The sequence below is a fragment of the Polypterus senegalus genome, chromosome 17 (assembly GCF_016835505.1).
Source record: "Polypterus senegalus isolate Bchr_013 chromosome 17, ASM1683550v1, whole genome shotgun sequence".
NCBI classification, from domain to species: Eukaryota; Metazoa; Chordata; class Cladistia; order Polypteriformes; family Polypteridae; genus Polypterus; species Polypterus senegalus.
In genome coordinates, this window is record NC_053170.1 from 90025808 (window position 1) to 90048427 (window position 22620).

General features: G+C 42.4%; 3 protein-coding genes across 7 annotated transcripts in view; 2 read left to right on the forward strand and 1 right to left on the reverse strand.

Annotated features, from left to right (window-relative positions):
- Positions 1-9384, forward strand: part of slc38a10 (solute carrier family 38 member 10) — an 82547-nt gene extending 73163 nt beyond the window's left edge. For all 5 annotated transcript variants that reach the window (XM_039740038.1, XM_039740037.1, XM_039740041.1 and 2 more), the window contains 2 exons: positions 850-1020; positions 5892-9384. In XM_039740038.1, coding sequence (XP_039595972.1) covers positions 850-1020; positions 5892-6712 — 992 coding nt within the window. In that variant the 3' untranslated portion in view covers positions 6713-9384. The remainder of the gene's footprint in view (positions 1-849; positions 1021-5891) is intronic.
- A 3064-nt stretch (positions 9385-12448) lies between these two features.
- On the reverse strand, positions 12449-15262 carry ndufaf8 (NADH:ubiquinone oxidoreductase complex assembly factor 8). The gene is made up of 3 exons (XM_039740497.1): positions 15054-15262; positions 13152-13262; positions 12449-12828 (listed from the first exon to the last, which is right to left on the reverse strand). Exons 1-3 carry the CDS (start codon positions 15132-15134, stop codon positions 12811-12813), a joined length of 210 nt encoding a protein of 69 aa, XP_039596431.1. The 5' UTR covers positions 15135-15262; the 3' UTR covers positions 12449-12810.
- Positions 15263-15396: 134 nt separating this feature from the next.
- Positions 15397-22620, forward strand: part of tepsin (TEPSIN adaptor related protein complex 4 accessory protein) — a 46900-nt gene continuing 39676 nt past the window's right edge. Inside the window, exon 1 of the mRNA XM_039739391.1 lies at positions 15397-15492. Coding sequence (XP_039595325.1) covers positions 15451-15492 — 42 coding nt within the window. The 5' untranslated portion in view covers positions 15397-15450. The remainder of the gene's footprint in view (positions 15493-22620) is intronic.

Here is a 22620-nt window from a genome sequence, read left to right on the forward strand (position 1 = left end):
CTCGTATACTTACATATGGGGATGGATATTTGAGGAGTAAACTGCAAGTCAATGATTATATTTTTATGTTATGTACATTAAAGAACCATCAACAACAAATCCGATCAAATGAATAATATAATGAACAATTATTATAAAAGGAAAGTTGAATAAATCGGACTCTGTAGCTGCATGAATAAAAGGTAAAGTACCTCTTCCTGTTAGCGGAAACAGCCCAAAAGTTAATAGGAATCTACGTTTTGTACCTGATACTTGTATGCAAAATTTGGTCGACCAAAGTGAAAGTGTACTCTGGTTATCAAGTTTACACACAGACAGAATTCCAAAAATGGTATTTTCAGACTCCGGGAGGTCTAAAACATCGAGATTCGTCAAAATCTCGAAATCGAAATTTTGGACATTTACAATGCTCTCCCTATACTCCGTACACGAGAAAGTAAAAAAGTTGTCTGAAAAGACAAAATCGCCTACAGATTTTTCTTGAACTATGCATACTGATTAAAAATGTTTTCCATTCTGCCTGGTATTGCCAGCCTATTCCAGATATGTAGTGGTAGTTTTATTCTTTTTTCATGATATCAGTCTTCCCCAAGGTGTGGAAGGAGTCTCTTCTGTGTGTTTAGCAAAGCTGAGCTTTGAAGAAAACGTTACTAAGTCTTAAGTCTGATGCAGATTTGTATCTTTTCTGTTTGAAACATTTGATATCTGTGTCAAAATTTGATAGTTTGTACCCATGTGTCTTGATGGGTCTTTGTTTAAAAGCCAATCTGAACTGTAAGATTCACATATTTAGCGTCTTTATTTTTTTTTTTTGGCTGATATTCTCCCTTTTTCATTCTTGTATCACAGAGGCTAACCGAGCTGAAAAACTGGACCATGCTATGCTCCTGCAGGTTATCAAAGAGCAGCAGGAACAGCAGAAGAGACTGTTAGACCATCAGGAAAAACTACTGGAGGTTATTCAGAAGCAACATGACGAGATTCACCTGCAGAAACAAGAGGGAGAGGACAAGCCAGCAGGCGAGTACATCCATCGGCCTATAAAACAAAGATAAGGGTGATAGGGAAACGTGAGCTTGGGTGGGCTGTGCAGGGCAAAGAAAGATGAGACTGTAGAATTATGTAAGTAAGGGTGCTTTTTATATCCTTGGGATTTCTCAAAACTGCTATGTCGATCAAAAGATTAGGAATACATCCTTTTATACTTTTTAAATGTAGGTATTTTCTCCCCCTTGTATGTAAAGCAAGATTTGTTTTAAAGTGTGTGCCAACTCAGCGTTCATGCAAGTTATATCAGTGTGGTGAGTAGAGGTCTCTTTACCAGAGACAATCCCCAAATTCAGGTGTCTCAACTTATTCATATATTTGTCCCATAATTTTCACGTCTAATTTTGTAATACAGTACTTTATTCAGACATTACATTAGTAGACCTACAACAGTGCACTGTATCTGTTTGCCCATCATATCTGATCTCATCAATCTGAACCAATCTGAGATTGTGAAGCTGACGTCTCCATTACGTGTGCCCTATCTGGACAGCTTGTTTCAGCCATGTAAGCACTGACTGCAAGACCACTTCAAAAGGTGAATTCGGCCCTGTGCCTGAAATTAACAAATAACCCTTTTTAAATTCTGCTTTAGTAAATTTTACCAAGGCCGTCCATGATGTTGTCAGTAATATTGCTGGCTGATTTTGGCATTCAGTTTAAAGACAATGTTTCTTTTTCTGTTTTTTATTGTTGTATAATTCATTGTCCCCGGTGCCAATCTGCATTGATGGGCAGGGCCACCTTGATTTGTAATGTTATCATATGTGTGAGGTTTGAATACACAATGGGAGGTTGGAAAATCGAGAGTACGCCTCATGAGAAGGATTTAGGAGTCCTAGTGGACTCTAAGCCGTCGACTTCCAGACAGTGTTCAGAAGCCATTAAGAAGGCAAACAGAATGTCAGGTTATATAGCGCCTTGATGTGTGGAGTTCAAGTCACAGGAGGTTCTGCTCAACCTTTATAACACACTGGTGAGGCCTCATCTGGAGTACTGGGTGCAGTTTTGGTCTCCAGGCTACAAAAAGGACAAAGCAACACTAGAAAAAGTCCAGAGAAGAGCGACTAGGCTGATTCAGGGCTACAGGGGTTGAATTATGAAAAGAGCTGAGCCTTTACAGTTTAAGCAAAAGAAGATTAAGAGGAGACACGATAGAAGTGTTTAAAATCATGAAGGGAATGAGTCCAGTGGATGGAGACTTGTATTTTAAAATGAGTTCATCAAGAACACAGGGACACAGTTGGAAACTTGTTAAGGGTAAATTTCACACAAACGTTAGGAAGTTTTTCTTTACACAAAGAATGACAGACACTTGGAATAAACTACCAAGTAGTGTGGTAGACAGTAAGACGTTAGGGACTTTCAAAAGTTGACTTGATGTTTTTTTATGAGAAATAATGGGAGAGGACTGGCAAGCTTTGTTGAGCTTGAATGGCCTGTTCTCGTCTGGATTGTTCTAATCTGTGAGCAGCGTTAATGAGGGTGGAACTTAAGGGTGTAAGCTCTAAAAGCAATATTTTAACAAAATTCAAAAACATAAATATACAGTACTAACATGTATGAAACGGCATGTAAACAAACAGAACCCTTTCATTAGTGTTGTTAGCTGCATGGAATATGGAGTCGGATTTAGGGCAAGTGTTAGGTAAATCCTACCAGGTCAGAAAAGTAAGCTCAATGCCTTGGAATGCCAGCTTCACAAAAGAGCAAAATAACAACCTCAGCCTTTATCTCTGTAGCACGTTTCACCATATATGGCACCTATTAAAAGTATTCATCCCCATGGAAGTGTTTGGATTTTATTTTTATATAACCCTGAATCACAGTGGATCTAATTTGGCTTTTTTTGACACTGATCAACAAAAAAAAAGACTCCTTAATTTCAAAGTAAATAACAAAAAGATCAATGTAAATTAAATTACAAATGTAAAATGCAAAACAATCAATTACAGAAGAATTCATCTCTTTTAATATGACACCCGGAACTCCTCACTGGTGCAGTCACAGAATTACCGTATATACTTGCATATAAGTTGGGTCTTGAAATCCAAAAAATCGATCATAAAATCAGACCCCGTCTTATACGCCCACTCAGAAAATTGCCTCCTCTAATCTCGCACCAGTTTCTTAGACACATTGAATTTTGTTGCAGCAGCACAGTTACCAATTTCTTTCACCACTTCAACGACTTTTAATTTAAAACCAGCTTCATATTTTCTTCTGATCGAACGCTCCATTCTAGATAAGGGATGATCTTATGATTAAGGTGTATGAAGGGTGTGAGATACAAAAAACACAAAACCGTGCAAACGTCGCTTCAGAATAGTTCGGGTATTACCGTGTGGTCACGTAGGCCGTGTGCTCCGTGGTTAATCTCTCAGGTGGGCTTTAGCATATCATAATTTCTTGGACCAATAGCAGGAGTTTTCCGCATTCGACTTATACGACCGACGTTATAAAATAGCAGAAATTATATGGTAAAATCAAATTCCCAACTTATCCGCGGGAGAACGTAAATGCGAGTATATACGGTAGTTCAATGGAGGTCACCTGTCCCGGGGTATCGGTTGACTGCAGTATAAACACTTCTATATCCGGGGCATTTGTGTTGGGCTGACCTACGCAATGCAGACGTGAAGAACACTTCGTACAACTCTGCGAAAGGCACAAGTCAAGGAATGGAGACAAGAAAATCCTCTGTATTTCAGTGATTCATGAAGAAATGGAAAGAATATGGCACAGCCGGAAACCTGCAAGAGCAGGCCACCCACAAAAATTCAGTGAACGTGTAAGAAGAATACTAGTGAGGACGGCCACCAAGAGACTTCTGAAAACTATGAAGGAGCTACAAGCTACGGTGGCCGAGGTTGGATTGACCGCAAAGACGACTGTGCCTGGGCCTAGAGTTAGACATCTAGACTTGGGTTTGCCAGAAGACACATGGAACATCAGATGGAAGAAGGTCCTGTGGTCCAATGAGACCCAAACTGAGCTGACTCTAAACGTTATGTTACACTGAACATTATCACAAACGCACCATCCCCAGCATGATGGTGGCAGCATCAGGCTGTGAGGATGTTTCTCTGCAGGAGTCCCCGGAAGGCTTGTGAAGGTAAAATGAATGCAACAAAATATGGGGGAAAACCTGATACAGTCTGCAAGGAGCCTGCACTTTGGGAGAAGATTTGTTTTCCAGCAAGACAACAACCGCAATCATAAAGAGGAATGGTTACAAATCCAACAATGTGAAGGTCACTCACAATCAACGTGTCACCCGACGAAGCTTGAGCAGAAGAAGAAGAAGATGAAAAATGGCAAGAGTCGGCATGTGCAAAGCTCAGGGAGAAAGAGACCTGACCACACAGACCCAAGGCTGTCACGGCTGCGCGCTACTAAATACTGACTTGGAGGGGGTGAATACTGACAGTTATTTTGTGTTTTATATTTGTATTTAATGTAGACGACTTCAGAGATCCGTTTTCACTTCTTTTTCTGTTGATCAGCGTCAACAAATGCAAAATGAATTCCACTGGGATTCAATGTTGTATAACAAGAAAATGTGCAAACTTCCAAAGGGGTGAATACTTCTTATAGGCACTGTATGCAGCTCAGAGTGCTTTACAAAAGTTAAGAAAAAAAAATGTAATTGCATATGATAAATAAGGAATTAAAATTAAGTACGGAATACTTAAATACAAACTTGCATTATTCAAAAAGGGTTGTATTCACCCGCTGTATATGTTGAATAGTAGATAATTAGGATTGCCACTTGTGGTTGGGGTTGGGGAGTTTTTAAGTAGGCCAAGGCTGAATCAGATTTGTGAATGTCTGTCTTTATTATCCATCTATCTGTCCATTTTCTGACGCTTATCCGAATCCGGGTCGCGGGGGCAACAGTCTTACAGTGCCTGTCCCGAGGCACGCTTGCCAACTCCCTAGGCGTTCCCAGGCCATCTGGATAACGTCATCCTCCCAGTGAGCCCCGGGTCTTCCCTGGTTTCTCCTCCCAGCTGGTCTTGCTCAGTAAAACCTCCACAGAAAGGCATCCAGGAGACATTCATATCAGACGGACAATCCATCTCAATTGGCTTCTCTCAATATGGAGGGTCAGCAGCTTCACGCTGAGCCTGATGTCTGCACTTCTCACTCGATCTCTTAAAGTAGAGCCCAGCCATCCTGCGGAGAAAGCTCATTTCAGCCACTTGTACCCATGATCTCATTCTTACGGTCATTACCCAAAGCTTGTGATCAGAGGTGAAGGTAGGGACAGAGATTGCCTGGTAAATCGAGACCTTCTGGCTCCTCCTTCACCGCTACAGATCGGTATAACGACCGTCCTCACTAATCCACCTGTCGATCTCACCATCCCTTTTCCCCTCACTCGTGAACAAGACCCTGAGGTACATAAACTCCTCCACTTGATTTAGTAACCGACCTCCCACTCAAAGAGGACAGTCCACCTTTTTACTACTGAGACTACTTTGAGAGACCCTGGGAGCTACGTTGTCTGTAGTAGAAGCCCCTAGTAAGGTCCTCACAAGTGCAAATTGGCCCCAAGTGAGGAGTCAGATGAAGAGTGATGCACAGACCCTAATAATGCAGCTTCATAAAGATAAAGAGCGGACCCTGCCCTGTAGGCTTGAGAGTATTGCGCCTGGTGGCCCAACCTATCATGGTGCCCAAAAACGCACCATGGGACTGCCCTCCACCTGCATTAGGAATAGGGGCTGTGTACAAAGTGATCTGGGCTTTGGCCGACTGGAACCCAGACACCTAAATGCCTTTATTATCGGATCAGAATTTGTGATGTATGGTTTCTAACTAATATTTTTACTCAGCAGAGATGTCACAGGAAGAACAGGAACCACAAAAAGAAAAGAAGTCTGCAGAACAGCAGGGTGCTGAAGGCGAAGATTTGCATGAGGTGCAGCAAACTGGAGGAGCAGATGCTTTAGTGGAAGTCCAGCACGACGATCAACATCATGAATCGCATAAATTAGAACACCAGCACAATCCTTCTCTTCCTCAGGATGAGTCCAAGCTTTTGGCACCAGTTCCTCACGATCCAGAGGCTGAAAATAAGAAGCCTGTCGTAGTAAAGAAAGAAGATGAGGACCACGTTGCCAAGCACGTGAACGACGTGGTGCTGCTTGTTCCAAAAGTCCAAGAAGAGACTGTGAACGAGGAAGTAAGATCCAAGATTGACTTGCTGAAGCAGAAGGATCCTGCCAAAGAGCGAGAGCAAGTGCAGTCGAAGCCACCACAGGCAGAGCCTCTACCAGTGGAGCTGAATCTGAATTTGAAAGAGGAGCAAGCGCAGAAGGACGGCCAGAATTCTATTGTGATAAAAGCCGAGAAGAGTCCGATTGATCATGGAGAAGTGGGGGCCAGGGGCGTTCCCCTAGGGAAGAAGGTTCAGGACCCATTGTTGAAACATTCCAAATCCTTTGAAGCCGACAAGGAGATCATTGGACTTGATGGTGATCATGCCAAGCATTTGAAAAATGCAATTGATGAAGGAGAAAAAGAAGCAGCAGCGGCAGTGGTGGCGCCCGTTGTGGATTTGAAGCCACAAGCAAAGGTCCACATGCAGAATTCTGACACTGCCGTCAATGATCCGGTTCAGAAAGCTGAAGATCCCAAAAGCCGCCAGCAGATTTGAAAGTGCAGCATGCAGAAGACAACCTCAGGAGGGGTGCAGAACATCTGCATAGTGAGGAGAGTAAAAAGAAACAGGCCGATGCAATACACGTAGAGCAGGGTGGCCAGCTTCAGGGCAGGGGGGTGATTGACGATAAGGCCAACCACAACGCAGGTGAGATGGATCTGAAACGAAGGAAGAAAAGGGAGCTGCAGGACCCGCTGGCCGCAGTGCAGCTAGTGGGCTTAGAACCCCTGATGAACCTGGAAGGATTCAAACTGCCTGGCGCAATGGAGGCTCGACTTGTAGCCGGATCTCTGGTTCACACCCGTCAGATTAAGCAAGAGACATTGACCAACCGAGAAAGAAGATTGAATATCATCAACGCTGGATTAAACAAACTTGGTCACTAAAGATGACTTCTGTTTTTTATTTTTCTTAAACTGGAGAGAGTCCATTTATTGGAATGGGATTGGTGGGGAATTAACTGTGTTTCACCCCTTGGAGATGAACAAGGACTCGCTCGGCATTCGATAAGGACCGCACCTTCATCTGATCAGATTATGGTGCCAACACACACCCCACTCCCTTCTGCCCTCTCACCATTACACATTCTCATTTACTATTTTGATTTTTAGTTTGCAACTGTAAATACTTAACAAGTGTTGGACCCAAAGGGTTCATTGGAATTTTGACACAGCTGTACGTTTTTTTGGTATTTATTTTTTAAGTTAAAGCTAGAGCTCATCCATGCTGTGGTCCTTAGGGCCGGAGCGAAGCCTGCCAGATCATCTCGATTTTACCCCCCTGCAGTCAAAAGGTGCCACAATAATAAATGCTTTACTATCAAGGACTGGAATAACGTTTGGGTTCAACCGCCAACTGAAGCCCCGGCGCCCACGCGGAAGGATTCCGGATGGACAATCAGCAGCTGTTGTCTTCTCTACAGGACACATCAGGTTTGACTGTTTTTGAATTACCGGGTGTTTTTAGAACTTTACTGAAAAGGCCTGTTTTTTTTACATAAAACCTCACCTCGTGTCACAAACTGACATGTCCTGCTATGACATAAGAAGTTCCTAACCTGTCCTTCTCCCTTTAATTTAGCGGGATGTGGAATTGGGAGACCCCAGACACTGCACTCCTACCTGGTGTGCCTGACCTGTGCGCAGATTTGCGTCACAATATTAGAAAAGTACCTTCAATTTTTTAGTAACTATTATATAAACAATGACGTCCATAAATTAGTTTTTTGTTCAATGCAATCCTGGTTAGAAAACCATTCAGGACTCCGAATCCACCATTTTGAAGTGCTTTGTAAAGCTTCACTGCGGTTGCTGTTTTCACATGAACCTGCGTTGTCACTAATTGCACTTTACTCTCACTTTCAGGGAGGGGAAAGGACGGAGAGTGAGACAATGAGGTGGTTTGCAAACGATACGTTACTGTTGTGCCAATTTGCAGACTTCAGTGTTTTGCTTCACAGACCACTTCGATGCACGACGCGGGGGGCCGCTAGGACAAGCGCACGTCTGCCGCCGTTCATTTTCGATGCTTTTTCGCTTTAGAGGGTAGAGTGGTGCTCACGTTATTTGTGCTGTAAACTGCCTGACCCAAACCTCTGCTTCAAGTGCCTTCATTCCTAGTGGACTTTTAACGAGATCTTGACATGAGAATCGCAGTTTATTGCTGGTGTTCCTTCTCAGGATTTTGCGCCCAAAGCGGAACAGCTACGAAAGATTAAGATTCAAAAATAGAACATGAGACGTACTTTCTTTTTTTCCGTCCAAAGAGACAAACGTGCATTGCCGATAGTTTATAGGGGATGCAACAGGAACGTTATCCTGAAAGAAATTACAGTTAAGTTTTCAAGCTTGGTTAAAATATGGAAATTTGTACATAAAACCGTAAAACCTCCTCCTTTATTAGATTCATAAGCTTAGGTTGTGTGCAGATGTGCCTGAGACAAACGATCCCTCGCCACTTTCTGCTACGTTTATATGCATCAAGATGCCATTTATTAAATCATTTGATTCATTCCGAGGGTTGCTTTACTCTTCTATGGACCAACCACTTTTTCTTTGTCTTTTTAATTTTTGTAGCAAATTAAGATTTGAAAAGAGAATACAAAGTGAGCGCTCATTTCGACTGTTTTGGGTATGAAAGACAAGATTATGTTTAGTGTTGTTTTGTTATTTATGATTGCACACAAATGGTTTAGTAAGTCGGTAACCTTCAGTCGTTTTGGTAACAATGAATCTCAAAATCTGAACAAATTCTATTCGAGGAGATTAAAGGGTGAACGTTTAAGAGAAAAAAAAACAAGTATGGAACTCCTGGGTGGATGAAACTGTAACGCCAAAACAAGGAGACTCGAGTGCTACCGCGTTAAAACACGTAAGGAAATCGGGAGAGCCCTACCTGTGGACCAACAATTCGTGTTTCCGTGTCCCAGCTCTTGTATCATGATCTTTTGTTTTTCGCTTTCTTTCTATATTATCATTAAACCAGTTACCCCATTCAGTGTGTTTTACAGTGTCCAGTCTCGGCCTGCAGTGGCGATTTGCAATTTCTGCTCCTCCTTCACGTGTAACCAGAGCTACTTCAAGGCCGGGCTGTCTGAGTAGAAACAGACACTGAAGTATGATGGTTCTGAAACGTGTGCTAAACAAAAATAAAATATCTCTTCAACATTTTGTGATTCCTTAGTTTTTACTTGGCATATAATGGTAAACACTTCCTCGACAGTTGTGCTGGTGAGCAATAGCTGGTCAGCGACCGAAAACCTCTGTAGATCATTGCTTGGTTTGCTTATCTGGTCATTTACGGTTGAATGTGTTATGTGAAGTTTGTCATCCAGGCCCCCTCATCCCCATTATAAATAGAAACGGCTCAAAAAAAAATTTAAAGGAACACTTTGAAGACACATCAGATCTCAATGGGGAAAAAACAAATCCTGCTGGCTATCTCTACTGCTATGGTGATGTGTTAGGAATGAAAGGATGGCACATCATGGGATGGAAATGGAAATGATCAAACTCCAGAGGGCAGAATTCAGAGACACCCCGAAAATCAAAGTGAAAAAATGAGGCACTCCATTTGGCCGAAATTTCATTGCAGCAACTCCAAATCGTCCTCAGTAGTTTGTATGCCCCCCACGTGCTTCTATGCATGCCTGACAACATCTGAATGAGACGACGGATGGTGTCCTGGGGATCTCCTCCCAGATCTGGACCAGGGGATCACTGAGCTCCTGGACAGGCTGAGGCGTCGGATGGACAGAAACATAATGGATTGAGGTCAAGCAAGTAATGGGGAAGGGGGGGAATCAGTCAATGGTATCAATTCCTTCATCTTCTCGACACATGAGGCTAGGTAGTGTTATGCACCAGGAGGAACCCATGACCCAGTGCACAATAGGTCCAAAGATACCTAATGGCAGTCAAGGTGCCATTGTCTCGCCTGTAGAGATCTGTGCGTCCCTCCATGGATCTGCCTGCCCAGACCAATACTGAGCCTCCCACCAAACCAGTCATGCTGAACGATGTTACAGGCAGAATAACGTTCACCACGGCATCTCCAGACCCTTTCACGTCTGTCACATGTACTCGGGGTGAACCTGCTCTCATCTATGAAAAGCACAGAGTGCCAGTGGTGCACCTGCCAATTCTGGTATTCTATGGCAAATACCAATTGAGCTCCACGGTGCCCACTAGAGGATGTTGGGCACTCAAAGTCTGTTTCTGATTGTTTGTTCAGAGACATTCACACCAGAGGCCTGCTGGAGGTCATTTTGTAGGCTCTGGCCGTGCTCATCCTGTTCCTCCTTAACCAAAGGAGTAGATAACAGTCAGTCCTGCTGATGGGTTAAGGACCTTTTAAGAGGGACCCTGTCCAGCTCTCCTAGAGTAACTGTCTGTCTCCTGGAATCTCCTGCATGCCCTCGAGACTATGCTGGGAGACGCAGCAAACCTTCTGGCAATGCCCCGTATTGATGTGCCATCCTGGAGAAGTTGAACTACCTGTGCCACCTCTGTAGGGTCCGGGTATGGCCTCATGCTACCAGAAGTGACGTTGACCGTAGCCAAATGCAAAATAAGTGAAAAAGATGAGGAGGGAAGAATGTCAGTGGCCTCCCCCAACCTGTTAAACCATTCATTCCTATTTTGGGGGTCGTCTCATTGTCGCCCCTCTAGTGCACCAAAGCAGCTGAAACTGATTAACAAGCCCCTCTGTTACTTAACTGACCAGATCAACAGCCCACAAGTTTCATTGACTTGATGTTATACTCGGATTAAAAAGGGTTCCTTTAATTTTTTTGAGCTGTATATATTATGGCAGGCTTGTCATCCTGGCCAATACCCCCAGGCCGCCAGATGAAGCCCTCCCTGCAGTATGGAGGTGCCCCGAAGACCAGCAGGGAATCATGGGACATGTAGTTTTTATACAAGACCCTGCTGGATGCCACAGGGGCCGCAAGAGGGAGCTGCAGGGAGGACCGAAGACCTATTTGTGCCCTTTAACCCGGAAGTTTGTCAAAGGAAGAGCGACGGGCTTCCGGGGTAAAAAGAAAGGACTTGTACCTGACCTGGAAGGACTGAGAGTCACATGGACTGGGGATTGGGAACTCTTCCGGGTCAGGGTATTTAAAAGAACTGTGGGAGCTCACAGACGGCGAGCTGAGCTGGGTGGAAGGGTGGCAACGCGTCTGGGAGTGGAGGATTGGTTTATTGTTTGTAGTTATTGTGTGTGTTATATGAGTATAGGGGAGGAGAGGGTGCTTTGTGCACTGTGGAGATTTAATAAAGTCAGGTATTGGACTTTTACCTGGTGTTTGGAGTCGTGGATAGGGGTTCAAAGGAGCGAGAGCGCCCCCTATCTGTCACTAATATATATATATATATATATATATATATATATATATATATATATATATCTGTCACGACATTACTTGCAAACTAAGTGGTCTTAATTGACAGCTTATAACCTGATATGTTCTGGAAATTCAGAAAATGTTATGCAGCAGCAACCTGGTGGCCAGGACCAATGGTTGTGTGTTTACAGCAAAGTGATGGAGGAACCAAGTGATAACCATTCTGTTGGCAGAAAGGAAAAGAAGAGCAGCAATATCTGCTGATTGTCAAGCACATCACAGAAGGAGTTGAAGTGATGCAAAATGTGGAATAATAAGAAGACAAGACGCATAAGCACATAACACAAGCAAAGAGGTAACCCTGGATATAACCCGTGACGTTGTTTAGGGAGTCCCAGCAAGCCCATCTATTGCTACCCCCATTTCCAGGACACATGACATACACGTTCGGAATTCAGAATCAAGTGTAAGTGTTGTCTTGACTGAGCATCAGACTTTATTAAAATCCTTAAAACCACTTTGGTGTCCCTTTCATGTTAAGGAGATCTTAAAAGAGAACCTTTCCGAAATGCTGCCATCTTGATTTTGACATTCTGCTTTACATTTGAGGGCCAACTTAAAGCAGAGTTGCGTTATTTAACACTGGTAGAGCAGCCTGCACTCTTAACATGCGCGGTACGGACCCTAAATCATTAACCGTCTGCCCCCTTTGAATGTTTTATACTCCTCCAAACACCCCACTCTCTGCCTTTTAACCAGCATGGCCTCGATTCCAAAACCTTCTGTATGTTTTATTTTACTTTTCCATTCCAGAGTTACTTGAAGTGATTGTCCATTTTTCAATAACTTTTTTTTGCTTAACCCAAATTGCAGAAGACTAGACACACATGTTAAAAATAGATTTAATATAAATATTCTGTATATGTTGATCGCTGCATTCTGAATCATCTCAATGTTTTAAAACGTCTTTTGCATGTATGATATATCGAGCATGTTCTTTCTAAAGTCACCTCTGAATATTTCACCTGTCCAGTTTTCTTGATGTTTAAATCAGATCTTTCTTTGCCTTTGTCTCCATGTCTGTCTGTAAGTTAGAATCTGCCTTTTCTAGTCATACTGCACCAGTTATACCTGCACACATACGTTTAGGTGGACATAAACATGGCAGAGACGGCCGTAACCGGATGTCTTGTGTCTTCCACTAAATTTAAAAGATCCAGTGGAACTCTGGTAAGGGCTTCCAGGTTTATTTTATTTTCTTGGCCTGCAGAGACAAAGCATTTATGTTAGTGTGCGACATATAAAAATAAATGAAAAGGTGAACCTTCAGTGTCAGTAATTCCAAGTAGCACAGTTGAGTCTGTAATTGGTTTTAAATTCCTTTCCTAGTTGCCTATCGCAGATATCCTCCAAATGTTTTTGTTCATTTTTAAAGGGAGCCTCTGCTTATCCCAGCAACTCCACAGAACAGGCGACAACCAATTATGATTAATTAAGAATAAATGAATGATTGGTAGGGAAAACGCACAATGGACCGGTGCCCAGGGTTTAGAATATGGAAGGTGTGAAAAGAGTTATGGGACTCACCGCATCTATAAAACATCTCTTCAGAGATTGAAACTCCATGCCACACATGTCCTTTCTTACTTCATACTTGCCTGAACTGGCACTGGCAACACACTTTCCATAAACGGCAGCCTGAAAAATGAAACACGACACAAGTAAAAATGAACGCAGAAGCTTCAAGTTCATGAGACACCGAAATACAACCTTATACCATTTATTGTAGATTGGGACAGATTTATAAACTAAAAGACACGCATCGTGGTTGGGGTATTTTCTGGCTAGAAGTTCAGTAGTCCAATTTGTATTACATTTCTGCAGCTGGCCCCTGGGGTCTTCAAGGTCACACTATTACAGAAGGAGACCATTCGGTCCATCAGGCTGACTTGTTTAGCGAATAGCTCAGCTGTCCCACTGTCTAAGCCAAGTCCTTCTTAAAGGTCGTAAAGGTTTCTGGTTCAACTCCCCATCTCGGTTAAGTTGTTTCACATTCCCAAAACTCTTTGACTAAAGAAGTGTTTCCGGGCTTACATACACGTCCCCTTAATTTCCATCCATGTCCTTGATTCACCATTAAATTGAAAGAATTCAGCTGGACTGCAGTGGACTGGTGCCCTGCCCGGGGTTTGTTCCCTGCCTTGCGCCCTTTGTTGGCTGGGATTGGCTCCAGCAGACCCCCGTGACCTTGTGTTAGGATATAGCGGGTTGGATGATGGATGGATGGAATTCAGCTGGATCTGCTTTACCAATACTTTTGGAGGATTTTAAATGTGTGGATTAGGTCCCCACACAGTCTCCTCTGCTCTGCTCGAGACTAAGCAGGTTTAATTCTCCGAGTGTGTCACAGTGCAGCATGTCCTTAAGTCCTGGGATGCTTTTGCTTGTTCTCCTCTGCATGGCTTCAGGTGCTGCTGTGTCTGGGCACACTATACTCCAGATGCGGACTTCTGTGCAGTTCTGGTCGCACTATTGATGATCACCAAGAATTTCCACAACAGAATTTTAAAGTGAGAGTTTATCCCTTTTGATCCCTCACTGATAACATGCTATGCTATGCCAGGCCCTCTGTAACGATTTACCTGACTGTACATCCTCTGTCCTTCCTCCTAGTTTACCATCATCTGAAACTTAACCAGATTATCGATTATACAAGTATTCTTGTTGGGATTGTTCATGTATAATAAAAATAGCAGTGACCGCTGCTGGACACTACTTTTAGAATAGCCCCTTGTTCTGTAAAACTCCCCTCTCCTTAAACCTTTGCTTCCTGCGAGTTTTAGCCAGTTTTGTAGCCATCTACACACGCTGAACTCCCACTTCTTTTAGTTTCATTTTCAGCCCCTCATGTGTAACCTTATCAAATAGCCTTCTGAAATTCATTATCAATAATATTATAAGCTCCCATCTGATCATATCCTTTTGTTGCTTCCCTCACAGAATTCCAGCATATTAATTAAACACGATCTTCCTCATCTGAGCCCATGCTTACTGCTCACCAACACACCTGTTCGAGACACGCGCTGCTCGAGGTTTTCCTTAATAATAGTTTCCATTAACGTACCAGTAATGCACATTATGAAAACTCTCCTTGTATTTTACTAAAAGTCCCCACAATGGCCTGCCATTCAGCGAGGGTGTTCGTCGATCACCAAGATCGATTGCTGTCTTGCCCAGATATCGAAACAGCTGACGCCTAGCTAACCGACGCGACACCAGTGACATTGACTAGTAATACTTTTAACCTCTAAATCTTGCTTATGGTTATAAACTAAAGGTCACTATTTCTGTTAAAGATGCGGATGTCCAGGAGACACCAAACTGGGAAATCATTGTTCGAGACAGTAATGGAAAGTTTTGAAAAATTTCACTCATTGCCAAGGGCAATCGTTACATCGTGCCGAGATCCATTGAGATATCGGGACTCACCTCCTCTGCACAAACTGCCAGCAGCTCTGGAAAACGCCTCATTCTTTCCCGACTAGTAAACCACACGTTTGAGCCGGACATGATTCTTAACTTCTATCTTGTAAATGACAATAATTAACTAAAGAAAAACACGCATTGTTCCACTACCCAAAAGCGACAAAGAAATTGAGAGCACCCGCGCCTTTATTAGTCGTCATCGGTAGTGTTATTGTTTGGCCACACCCCTTTCCCTTTACACCAATCAAATGGAATTTAAACTTCTCACACTTATTGGGTTATGCTAAGAGTAGCGTCATTTATGAGCGCCAATCACGAGAGGAGTTCGTCCTGACATGTGATTAGCAGTTGGGCGGCCTTATAAGGAAGTGCCCGCCCTTTGCTTTGACAGCGCCGCGTTATGGCTGCGGCCCTAATGGAGAGGTTGGCGTTTCTTCAAAGAGTAAGTATTTGTTCGGCGAGTTTTAATTTGACTAGCTGACAAGTGGCGTTTCTGTATACAATTAAGTGGAAATATTTATATTTTTACAGTTTATTTGTTGGTCATTTGTTAAGCAACCTACTTTTGGGTGTGTCTGTCAGTAAATGTATGTGTGTGTGTGTGTGTGTCGGTCTTGGAGTGTCACGTCTAGCCGGTTTGAATGGGAGAAAAAAAAAAGGTGGACGTTACCCAATCGCTACAGTAAAACAAATAACGTCAAGGAGGTCACTTCCAAGATGATTCATCGGAATTATCCTGTGAAGACTCTAGCAGTTTAGCGATTTAAAATGAATATAGATACGTGTAATTTTGTGACAACATTCCTCAAACTATTCAGTATTTATTTTGGTTATGTCGCGTTGTAAAGAAAACACACACACACACATTTGTGAGTAGAGTTACAAATTAGCATTAAAAATGAGGCTAATGTGGATATTGGTTTTGGAGAAATAGTTATGTTAAGCTACAACTCCACTGAGAAAAATAAAATGTCATTTGTAATTAACTGTATTATTATTATATTGTCACGTTACTATATACACAAAATGAAGTGGTCTGAAATAAATGTGGCGGATGTAAAAAGCATGCCTGCATGCTATTTCAGAATGTCAAACTATAAAAGCAATGTGAACTTTATTCGTGTTTATTTGTTTTTATTCCGTACCACTGGTGAAACTGTGTTGTATTTTGTTGTTACTGTTTCATTAAGAAGTGATGCCTATCCTAGTTGGAGCAGCTCACCACCCTGTAGCTCGGCTAACTCGAGCTCCCTGGGGTGCCAAACTAATAGTTGATGGGTGCTACAGAAGCACATGTTAATTAATAAAGCCAGTGTAATTTTTTTTTTTATTATTAATGCGAGGTTTAAAAAATGAATGTGTACAGTCGGGGCCAAAAGTTTTGAGAATGACACAAATATTATTTTTCACGAAGTTTGCTGCCTCTGTTTTTATGATAGAAATTTGCATCTACTATAGAATGTTCTGAAGAGGGATCAGATGAATTGCAATTAATTGCAAAGACCCTCTTTGTCATGAAGATGAACTTAATCCCCCCCCCAAAAAAAAAACATTTCCACTGCATATTAGCCCTGGCACAAAAGGACCTGCTGACATCATCTCAGTGATCCTCTAGTTAACACGGGTGAGAGTGTCGATGAAGACTACAACAACAACAACATTTATTTCTATAGCACATTTTCATACAAACAGTAGCTCAAAGTGCTTTACATAATGAAGAATAGAAAAATAAGAGACACAGTAAGAAAATAAAATAAGTCAACATTAATTAACATAGAATAAGAGTAAGGTCCAATGGCCAGGGGACAAAAAAAACTCCAGACGGCCGGAGAAAAAAAAATAAAATCTGCAGGGATTCCAGGCCATGAGACCGCCCAGTCCCCTCTGGGCATTCTACCTAACATAAATGAAACAGTCCTCTTTGGATTTAGGGTTTTCATGGAAGGATTTGATGATGATGATGATGATGATCACGTGGACTTCTGGCTTTTAGCCCATCAATGCTGGGGCATCATGGTGCTTTAAGTAGGTTGGAAACTGGAAAAAGAAACAGAAGAGAGAGTAGGGGTCAGGGACTAGGCTGGAGATCACTCTGTCACACTGATTGAGTTACAATAGAGAGGTGAAGAAGGCATCACGGTGCCAAAGAAAGTCCAGCGAGTGCCAGGAGCGTCTCCTAAAGTTGATTCAGCTGCGGCCGCCGCCAGTGCAGAGCTTGCTCAGGACTGGCAGCAGGCAGGTGTGAGTGAGGCGAAGACTTTTGGAGAATGGCATGGTGGGTGTCAAGAAGTGCAGCAAAAAAGCCAAGAAAAACATCGGGAGGACTGCTGGGGTCAAGTTATTTTCTCTGATGAATCCCGTTTCCAGTTGTTTGGAGCGTCCAGAAAAAAGAGAAGGTGAGCAACTCTACCATCAGTCCTGTGCCAGGCCAACATTAAAGCATCCTGAGACCATTTATGTCACATGGGGTTGCTTCTCAGCCAAGGCAGTGGGCTCACTCACAATTTAGCCGAAGAACAAGAATGAATGAATGAATAAAGAATGGGACCAAAACATCCTCGGAGAGCAACTTCTCCCAACCATCCAAGAACAGTATGGTGACCAGCAATGAACAGCCCAGCATGATGGAGCACCGGGCCATAAGGCAAAAGTGAGAACTAAGTGGCTCAGGGAACAAAACATCGAAATTTGGGGTCCATGGCCAGGAAACTCCCCATTGAGAACTTTGTGGTCAGTCCTCAAGAGGCAGGTGGACAAACAAACAACCCACCAATGCTGACAAACTCCAAGCATCGATTTATACAAGAATAGGCGGCCACCAGTCAGGATTTGGCCCACAGGTTGATTGACAGCACGCCAGGGTGAATTCTTGAAAATGAAAGAAGGGCCAGCACTGCAAATATGGACTCTTTACATAAACTGAATGTCATTGTCAATAAAAGCCTTTGAAGCTTAGGAAATGCTTGTAATTCTACTTCAGTGTACCATAGAAAAATCTGACAAAAAGATCTAAAAACGCCAAAGCTGCAAACATTTTGTGAAAACTAACACTTGTGTCCTTCTCAAAATTTTTGACCACCACTGTAAGTTGTTACAGTATGTCAGCTTTTAGCTGGCCGAAAGTTGCAGGTCAGTGGTTGTGCGTGCGTGTGTTTGTATTTGTCTGGTCTGTACTTCAGGAAACGCAGCGTTTCACTTTATAAAATCTCGGCAAAATACACTCTGACTGCGGAGTAAAGGTGTTTTTAATTCCTGTCTGGGAGGCTGCCTTGGAAACTGGATGAACCCCCAAACCCTCTCTCCCAGTAGCCAGTCAGCAAGGCCAAGGTGCTGCTGCTTGGCCACTTCTTCTGGGAATTTATACAGATGGGGGTTCATGAATGCTTGGTTCAGGGAATAGATTTGTAACTTCAGTGAAGAAAGAAAACTGTAATGTCGTAATAACATATTGCTTTTCACGTCATGATGTGTTCATTTTGAAGACGCATTTAGCTTTAGTTTGGTTTGTACAGTGCTGTGTGGCAAGTTCTCAGGCAGAAGAAAGTACAGATTTTACAAATTTCTAAATACAGAATTAATACACCACATAATACAGATTTGTTACAACACACAGGAGCAAAGCAGAAACTAATTAAAATAAATGGAAACGCAACATTATCTGTCCATGAATTGATTGATTGTTGAACAATTGCCAGTTGACAATGGAGGAGACAAAAACTCCAGCCAGCAGCATCTCTGGAGAGATTAAACCTTTGAGGGTTCCATGGTCAATTAAACTCAAAAACAAAATTGGACACCGTCACAGTCCTGGAGACCTCGGCCAGCTGTCTGCCCACCCGCTGGCAGCCATTATGCAAGTCTGTGCTGGCCGTTCAATCTGAAGTAACTCTAAGGCTCCCAGTATCTGAGATGATTTTCCATACACAAGAGAACAGCTTGGAAGTAGAGCCACACCACGTTATAGAGAAGGATTACTAACAGTGCATAAATATTGTATTACAGTGATCCCTCGCTATATCGCGCTTCGACTTTCGCGGCTTCACTCCATCGCAGATTTTAAATGTAAGCATATCTAAATATATATCGCGGATTTTTCGCTGGTTCGCGGATTTCTGCGGACAATGGGTCTTTTAATTTAAAGTACATGCTTCCTCAGTTTGTTTGCCGAGTTGATTTCATACAAGGAACGCTATTGGCAGATGGCTTAGAAGCTACCCAATCAGAGCATGTATTACGTATTAAATAAAACTCCTTAATGAGATACGATGTGCTTCCCGTGCGGTGCTTGATTGTTTGCTTTTCTCGGTCTCTCTCACTCTCTCTGCCTGACGGAGGGGCTGTTTGCACAGAGGCTGTTTGCCTAGAGGACACGGACGCTCCTCTACAAAATGCCGCTTTATCGCAGTGCTTCGGCATACTTAAAAGCACATATTGATTTTTTGATTGTTTGCTTTTCTCTCGCTCTCTCTGACATTCTCTGCTCCTGACGGCGCTCCTTTGAAGAGAAGATCTGTTTGCATTCTTTTAATTGTGAGAAAGAACGGTCATCTCTGTCTTGTCATGGAGCACAGTTTAAACTTTTGACTAAAGGGTGTTATTTCATGTCTAGAGGGCTCTAATAATGTTAACAGTGTGGGAGAGTTTATAAGGGCTTAAAATATATAAAAATAACTATACAAACATATGGTTTCTACAAACCGGATTCCAAAAAAGTTAGGACACTATACAAATCGTGAATAAAAACTGAATGCAATGATGTGGAGGTGCCAACTTCTAATATTTTATTCAGAATAGAACATAAATCACGGAACAAAAGTTTAAACTGAGAAAATGTATAATTTTAAGGGAAAAATATGTTGATTGGGAATTTCATGGTGTCAACAAATCCAAAAAAGTTGGGACAAGGCCATTTTCCCCACTGTGTGGCATCTCCCCTCCTTCTTACAACACTCAACAGACGTCTGAGGACCGAGGAGACCAGTTTCTCAAGTTTAGAAATAGGAATGCTCTCCCATTCTTGTCTAATACAGGCCTCTAACTGTTCAATCGTCTTGGGCCTTCTTTGTCGCACCTTCCTCTTTATGACGCGCCAAATGTTCTCTATAGGTGAAAGATCTGGACTGCAGACTGGCCATTTCAGTACCCGGATCCTTCTCCTACGCAGCCATGATGTTGTGATTGATGCAGAATGTGGTCTTGCATTATCTTGTTGAACAATGCAGGGTCTTCCCTGAAAGAGATGACGTCTGGATGGGAGCATATGTTGTTCTAGAACCTGAATATATTTTTCTGCATTGATGGTGCCTTTCCAGACATGCAAGCTGCCCATGCCACACGCACTCATGCAACCCCATACCATCAGAGATGCAGGTTTCTGCATAACAACTCGGGTTGTCCTTGTCCTCTTTGGTCCAGATGACATGGCATCCCAGATTTCCAAAAAGAACTTTGAATCGTGACTCGTCTGACCACAGAACAGTCTTCCATTTTGCCACACTCCATTTTAAATGATCCCTGGCCCAGTGACAACGCCTGAGCTTGTGGATCTTGCTTAGAAATGGCTTCTTCTTTGCACTGTAGAGTTTCAGCTGGCAACGGCGGATGGCACGGTGGATTGTTTTCACTGACAATGGTTTCTGGAAGTATTCCTGAGCCCATTCTGTGATTTCCTTTACAGTAGCATTCCTGTTTGTGGTGCAGTGTCGTTTAAGGGCCGGAGATCACGGGCATCCAGTATGGTTTTACGGCCTTGACCTTTACGCACAGAGATTGTTCCAGATTCTCTGAATCTTCGGATGATGTTATGCACAGTTGATGATGATAGATGCAAAGTCTTTGCAATTTTTCGCTGGGTAACACCTTTCTGATATTGCTCCACTATCTTTCTGCGCAACATTGTGGGAATTGGTGATCCTCTACCCATCTTGGCTTCTGAGAGACACTGCCACTCTGAGAAGCTCTTTTATACCCAATCATGTTGCCAATTGACCTAATTAATGTTTATTGGTCTTCCAGCTCTTCGTTATGCTCAAATTTACTTTTTCCAGCCTCTTATTGCTACTTGTCCCAACTTTTTTGGGATTTGTTGACACCGTGAAATTTTGAATCAACATATTTTTCCTTTAAAATGATACATTTACTCGGATTAAACGTTTGATCTGTCATCTACATTCTATTACAAATAAAATATTGACATTTGCCATCTCCACATCATTGCATTCAGTTTTTATTCACAATTGGTTTAGAGACCCAACTTTTTTGGAATCCGGTTTGTACTTCACGGATTTTCACCTATCACATTCTGGAACGCAACTCCCGCGATCGAGGAAGGATTACTGTAGTTTTATTTATTTCTGTACAAGTAACTAATAAACGGAGAGATGAGTTATGCAGAGCTGATCGGCAGCTTTAGTCAGGGGATGCTAGGCTTAAGTTGTGAGTCTAAAAGCTGAGACTGAAGGGGCGTCTCTTAAATACGCAGGCAGATCATTTTGAAGCTTTGACGCCCTCTGACTAAAAGCTTTTATTTTCTTAATCCTTGGAAACTTTAGTAGGCCGCCATCTTGCGATATAAATGTGCGTTCTTGTTTGTAATTGTAAGAAGTTAAGATAGGTAAGCCGGGCCTTAGCTTTTTAATGTTTTTATTTCATCAAAGGAGAACTTTAAAATCAACCTTCTGCTTGACTGGGAGCCAATGTGAGGATTTGAGAGTTTGAGTTATGTGTTTGTACTTTCTGGTTTCATGTAGTAATTCCTGCAGCATATAACTGAAAGCTAAATAAATAATATGAATTGAAAAGTGTATTAGTAGTTGAATGATTATGTATGTTCTTAAATTGCTTCTTTAGGCAAAAAAGTTAAGTCAAAGCATGCCATTCTGAAAGAGACAAAGTGTTGTCATCAGGGCAGCTGGCCTTTTTGTTTTTGATCCCGTTGAGTAATTTTGCTTATTTTGTGATGTGGTCTGTGAAATCGAATGTAGTCATTGTCTCTAAATTAAAATGGACATTAAAGCTAAATCCATCCTTCCTCCATTTCCTGACCTGCCTAATCCATTACAAGACCCAAGGCTTTCTCAGTAATAATAATAAATAATAATTCTTTGCATTTATATAGCGCTTTTCTCACTACTCAAAGCGCTCAGCAATTGCAGGTTAAAGGCCCAAACAGAGCGGAGTCCCTATTGGCATTTAGGGGATTCAAACCGGCAACCTTCCGATTTGCCAGTGCAGAGCCGTAGAGATGGCGCACTGGTCTGTCACGTTACTGTCCGCGTAACAGTAAGTGCAAGAGGACGGTTCAACCCGTGTATAACCTTACAGTTTGTGGTCCGGGCCCAAACCACACATTTTATTATGAAGATGAATTATTTCTCTTTAGCACTTTTTATTTCATTGATGAATTACAAGTATCAGATTTTTTTTGTGTGGTTTAAATTCGTTGCAGAATGTCTACAACTTTCCTACACAAGTAAGAAATGGTAACTCTTTAACTGAAGACTTCACTAGAGCAGCGGTGGGCAACGTCGGTCCGCAGAGGCTGCAGGTTTTTGTTCCTGCCCAGTTTCTT

What these genes read in the sequence shown, in the direction of transcription:
- ndufaf8 (XM_039740497.1), bottom strand. Translation starts at nt 15,134, where the DNA reads ATGTCCGGCTCAAACGTGTGGTTTACTAGTCGGGAAAGAATGAGGCGT. An exon ending in TGGCAGTTTGTGCAGAGGAG is followed by an intron (nt 13,263 to 15,053) that starts GTGAGTCCCGAT and finishes TTCATTTTTCAG; the next exon opens with GCTGCCGTTTATGGAAAGTG.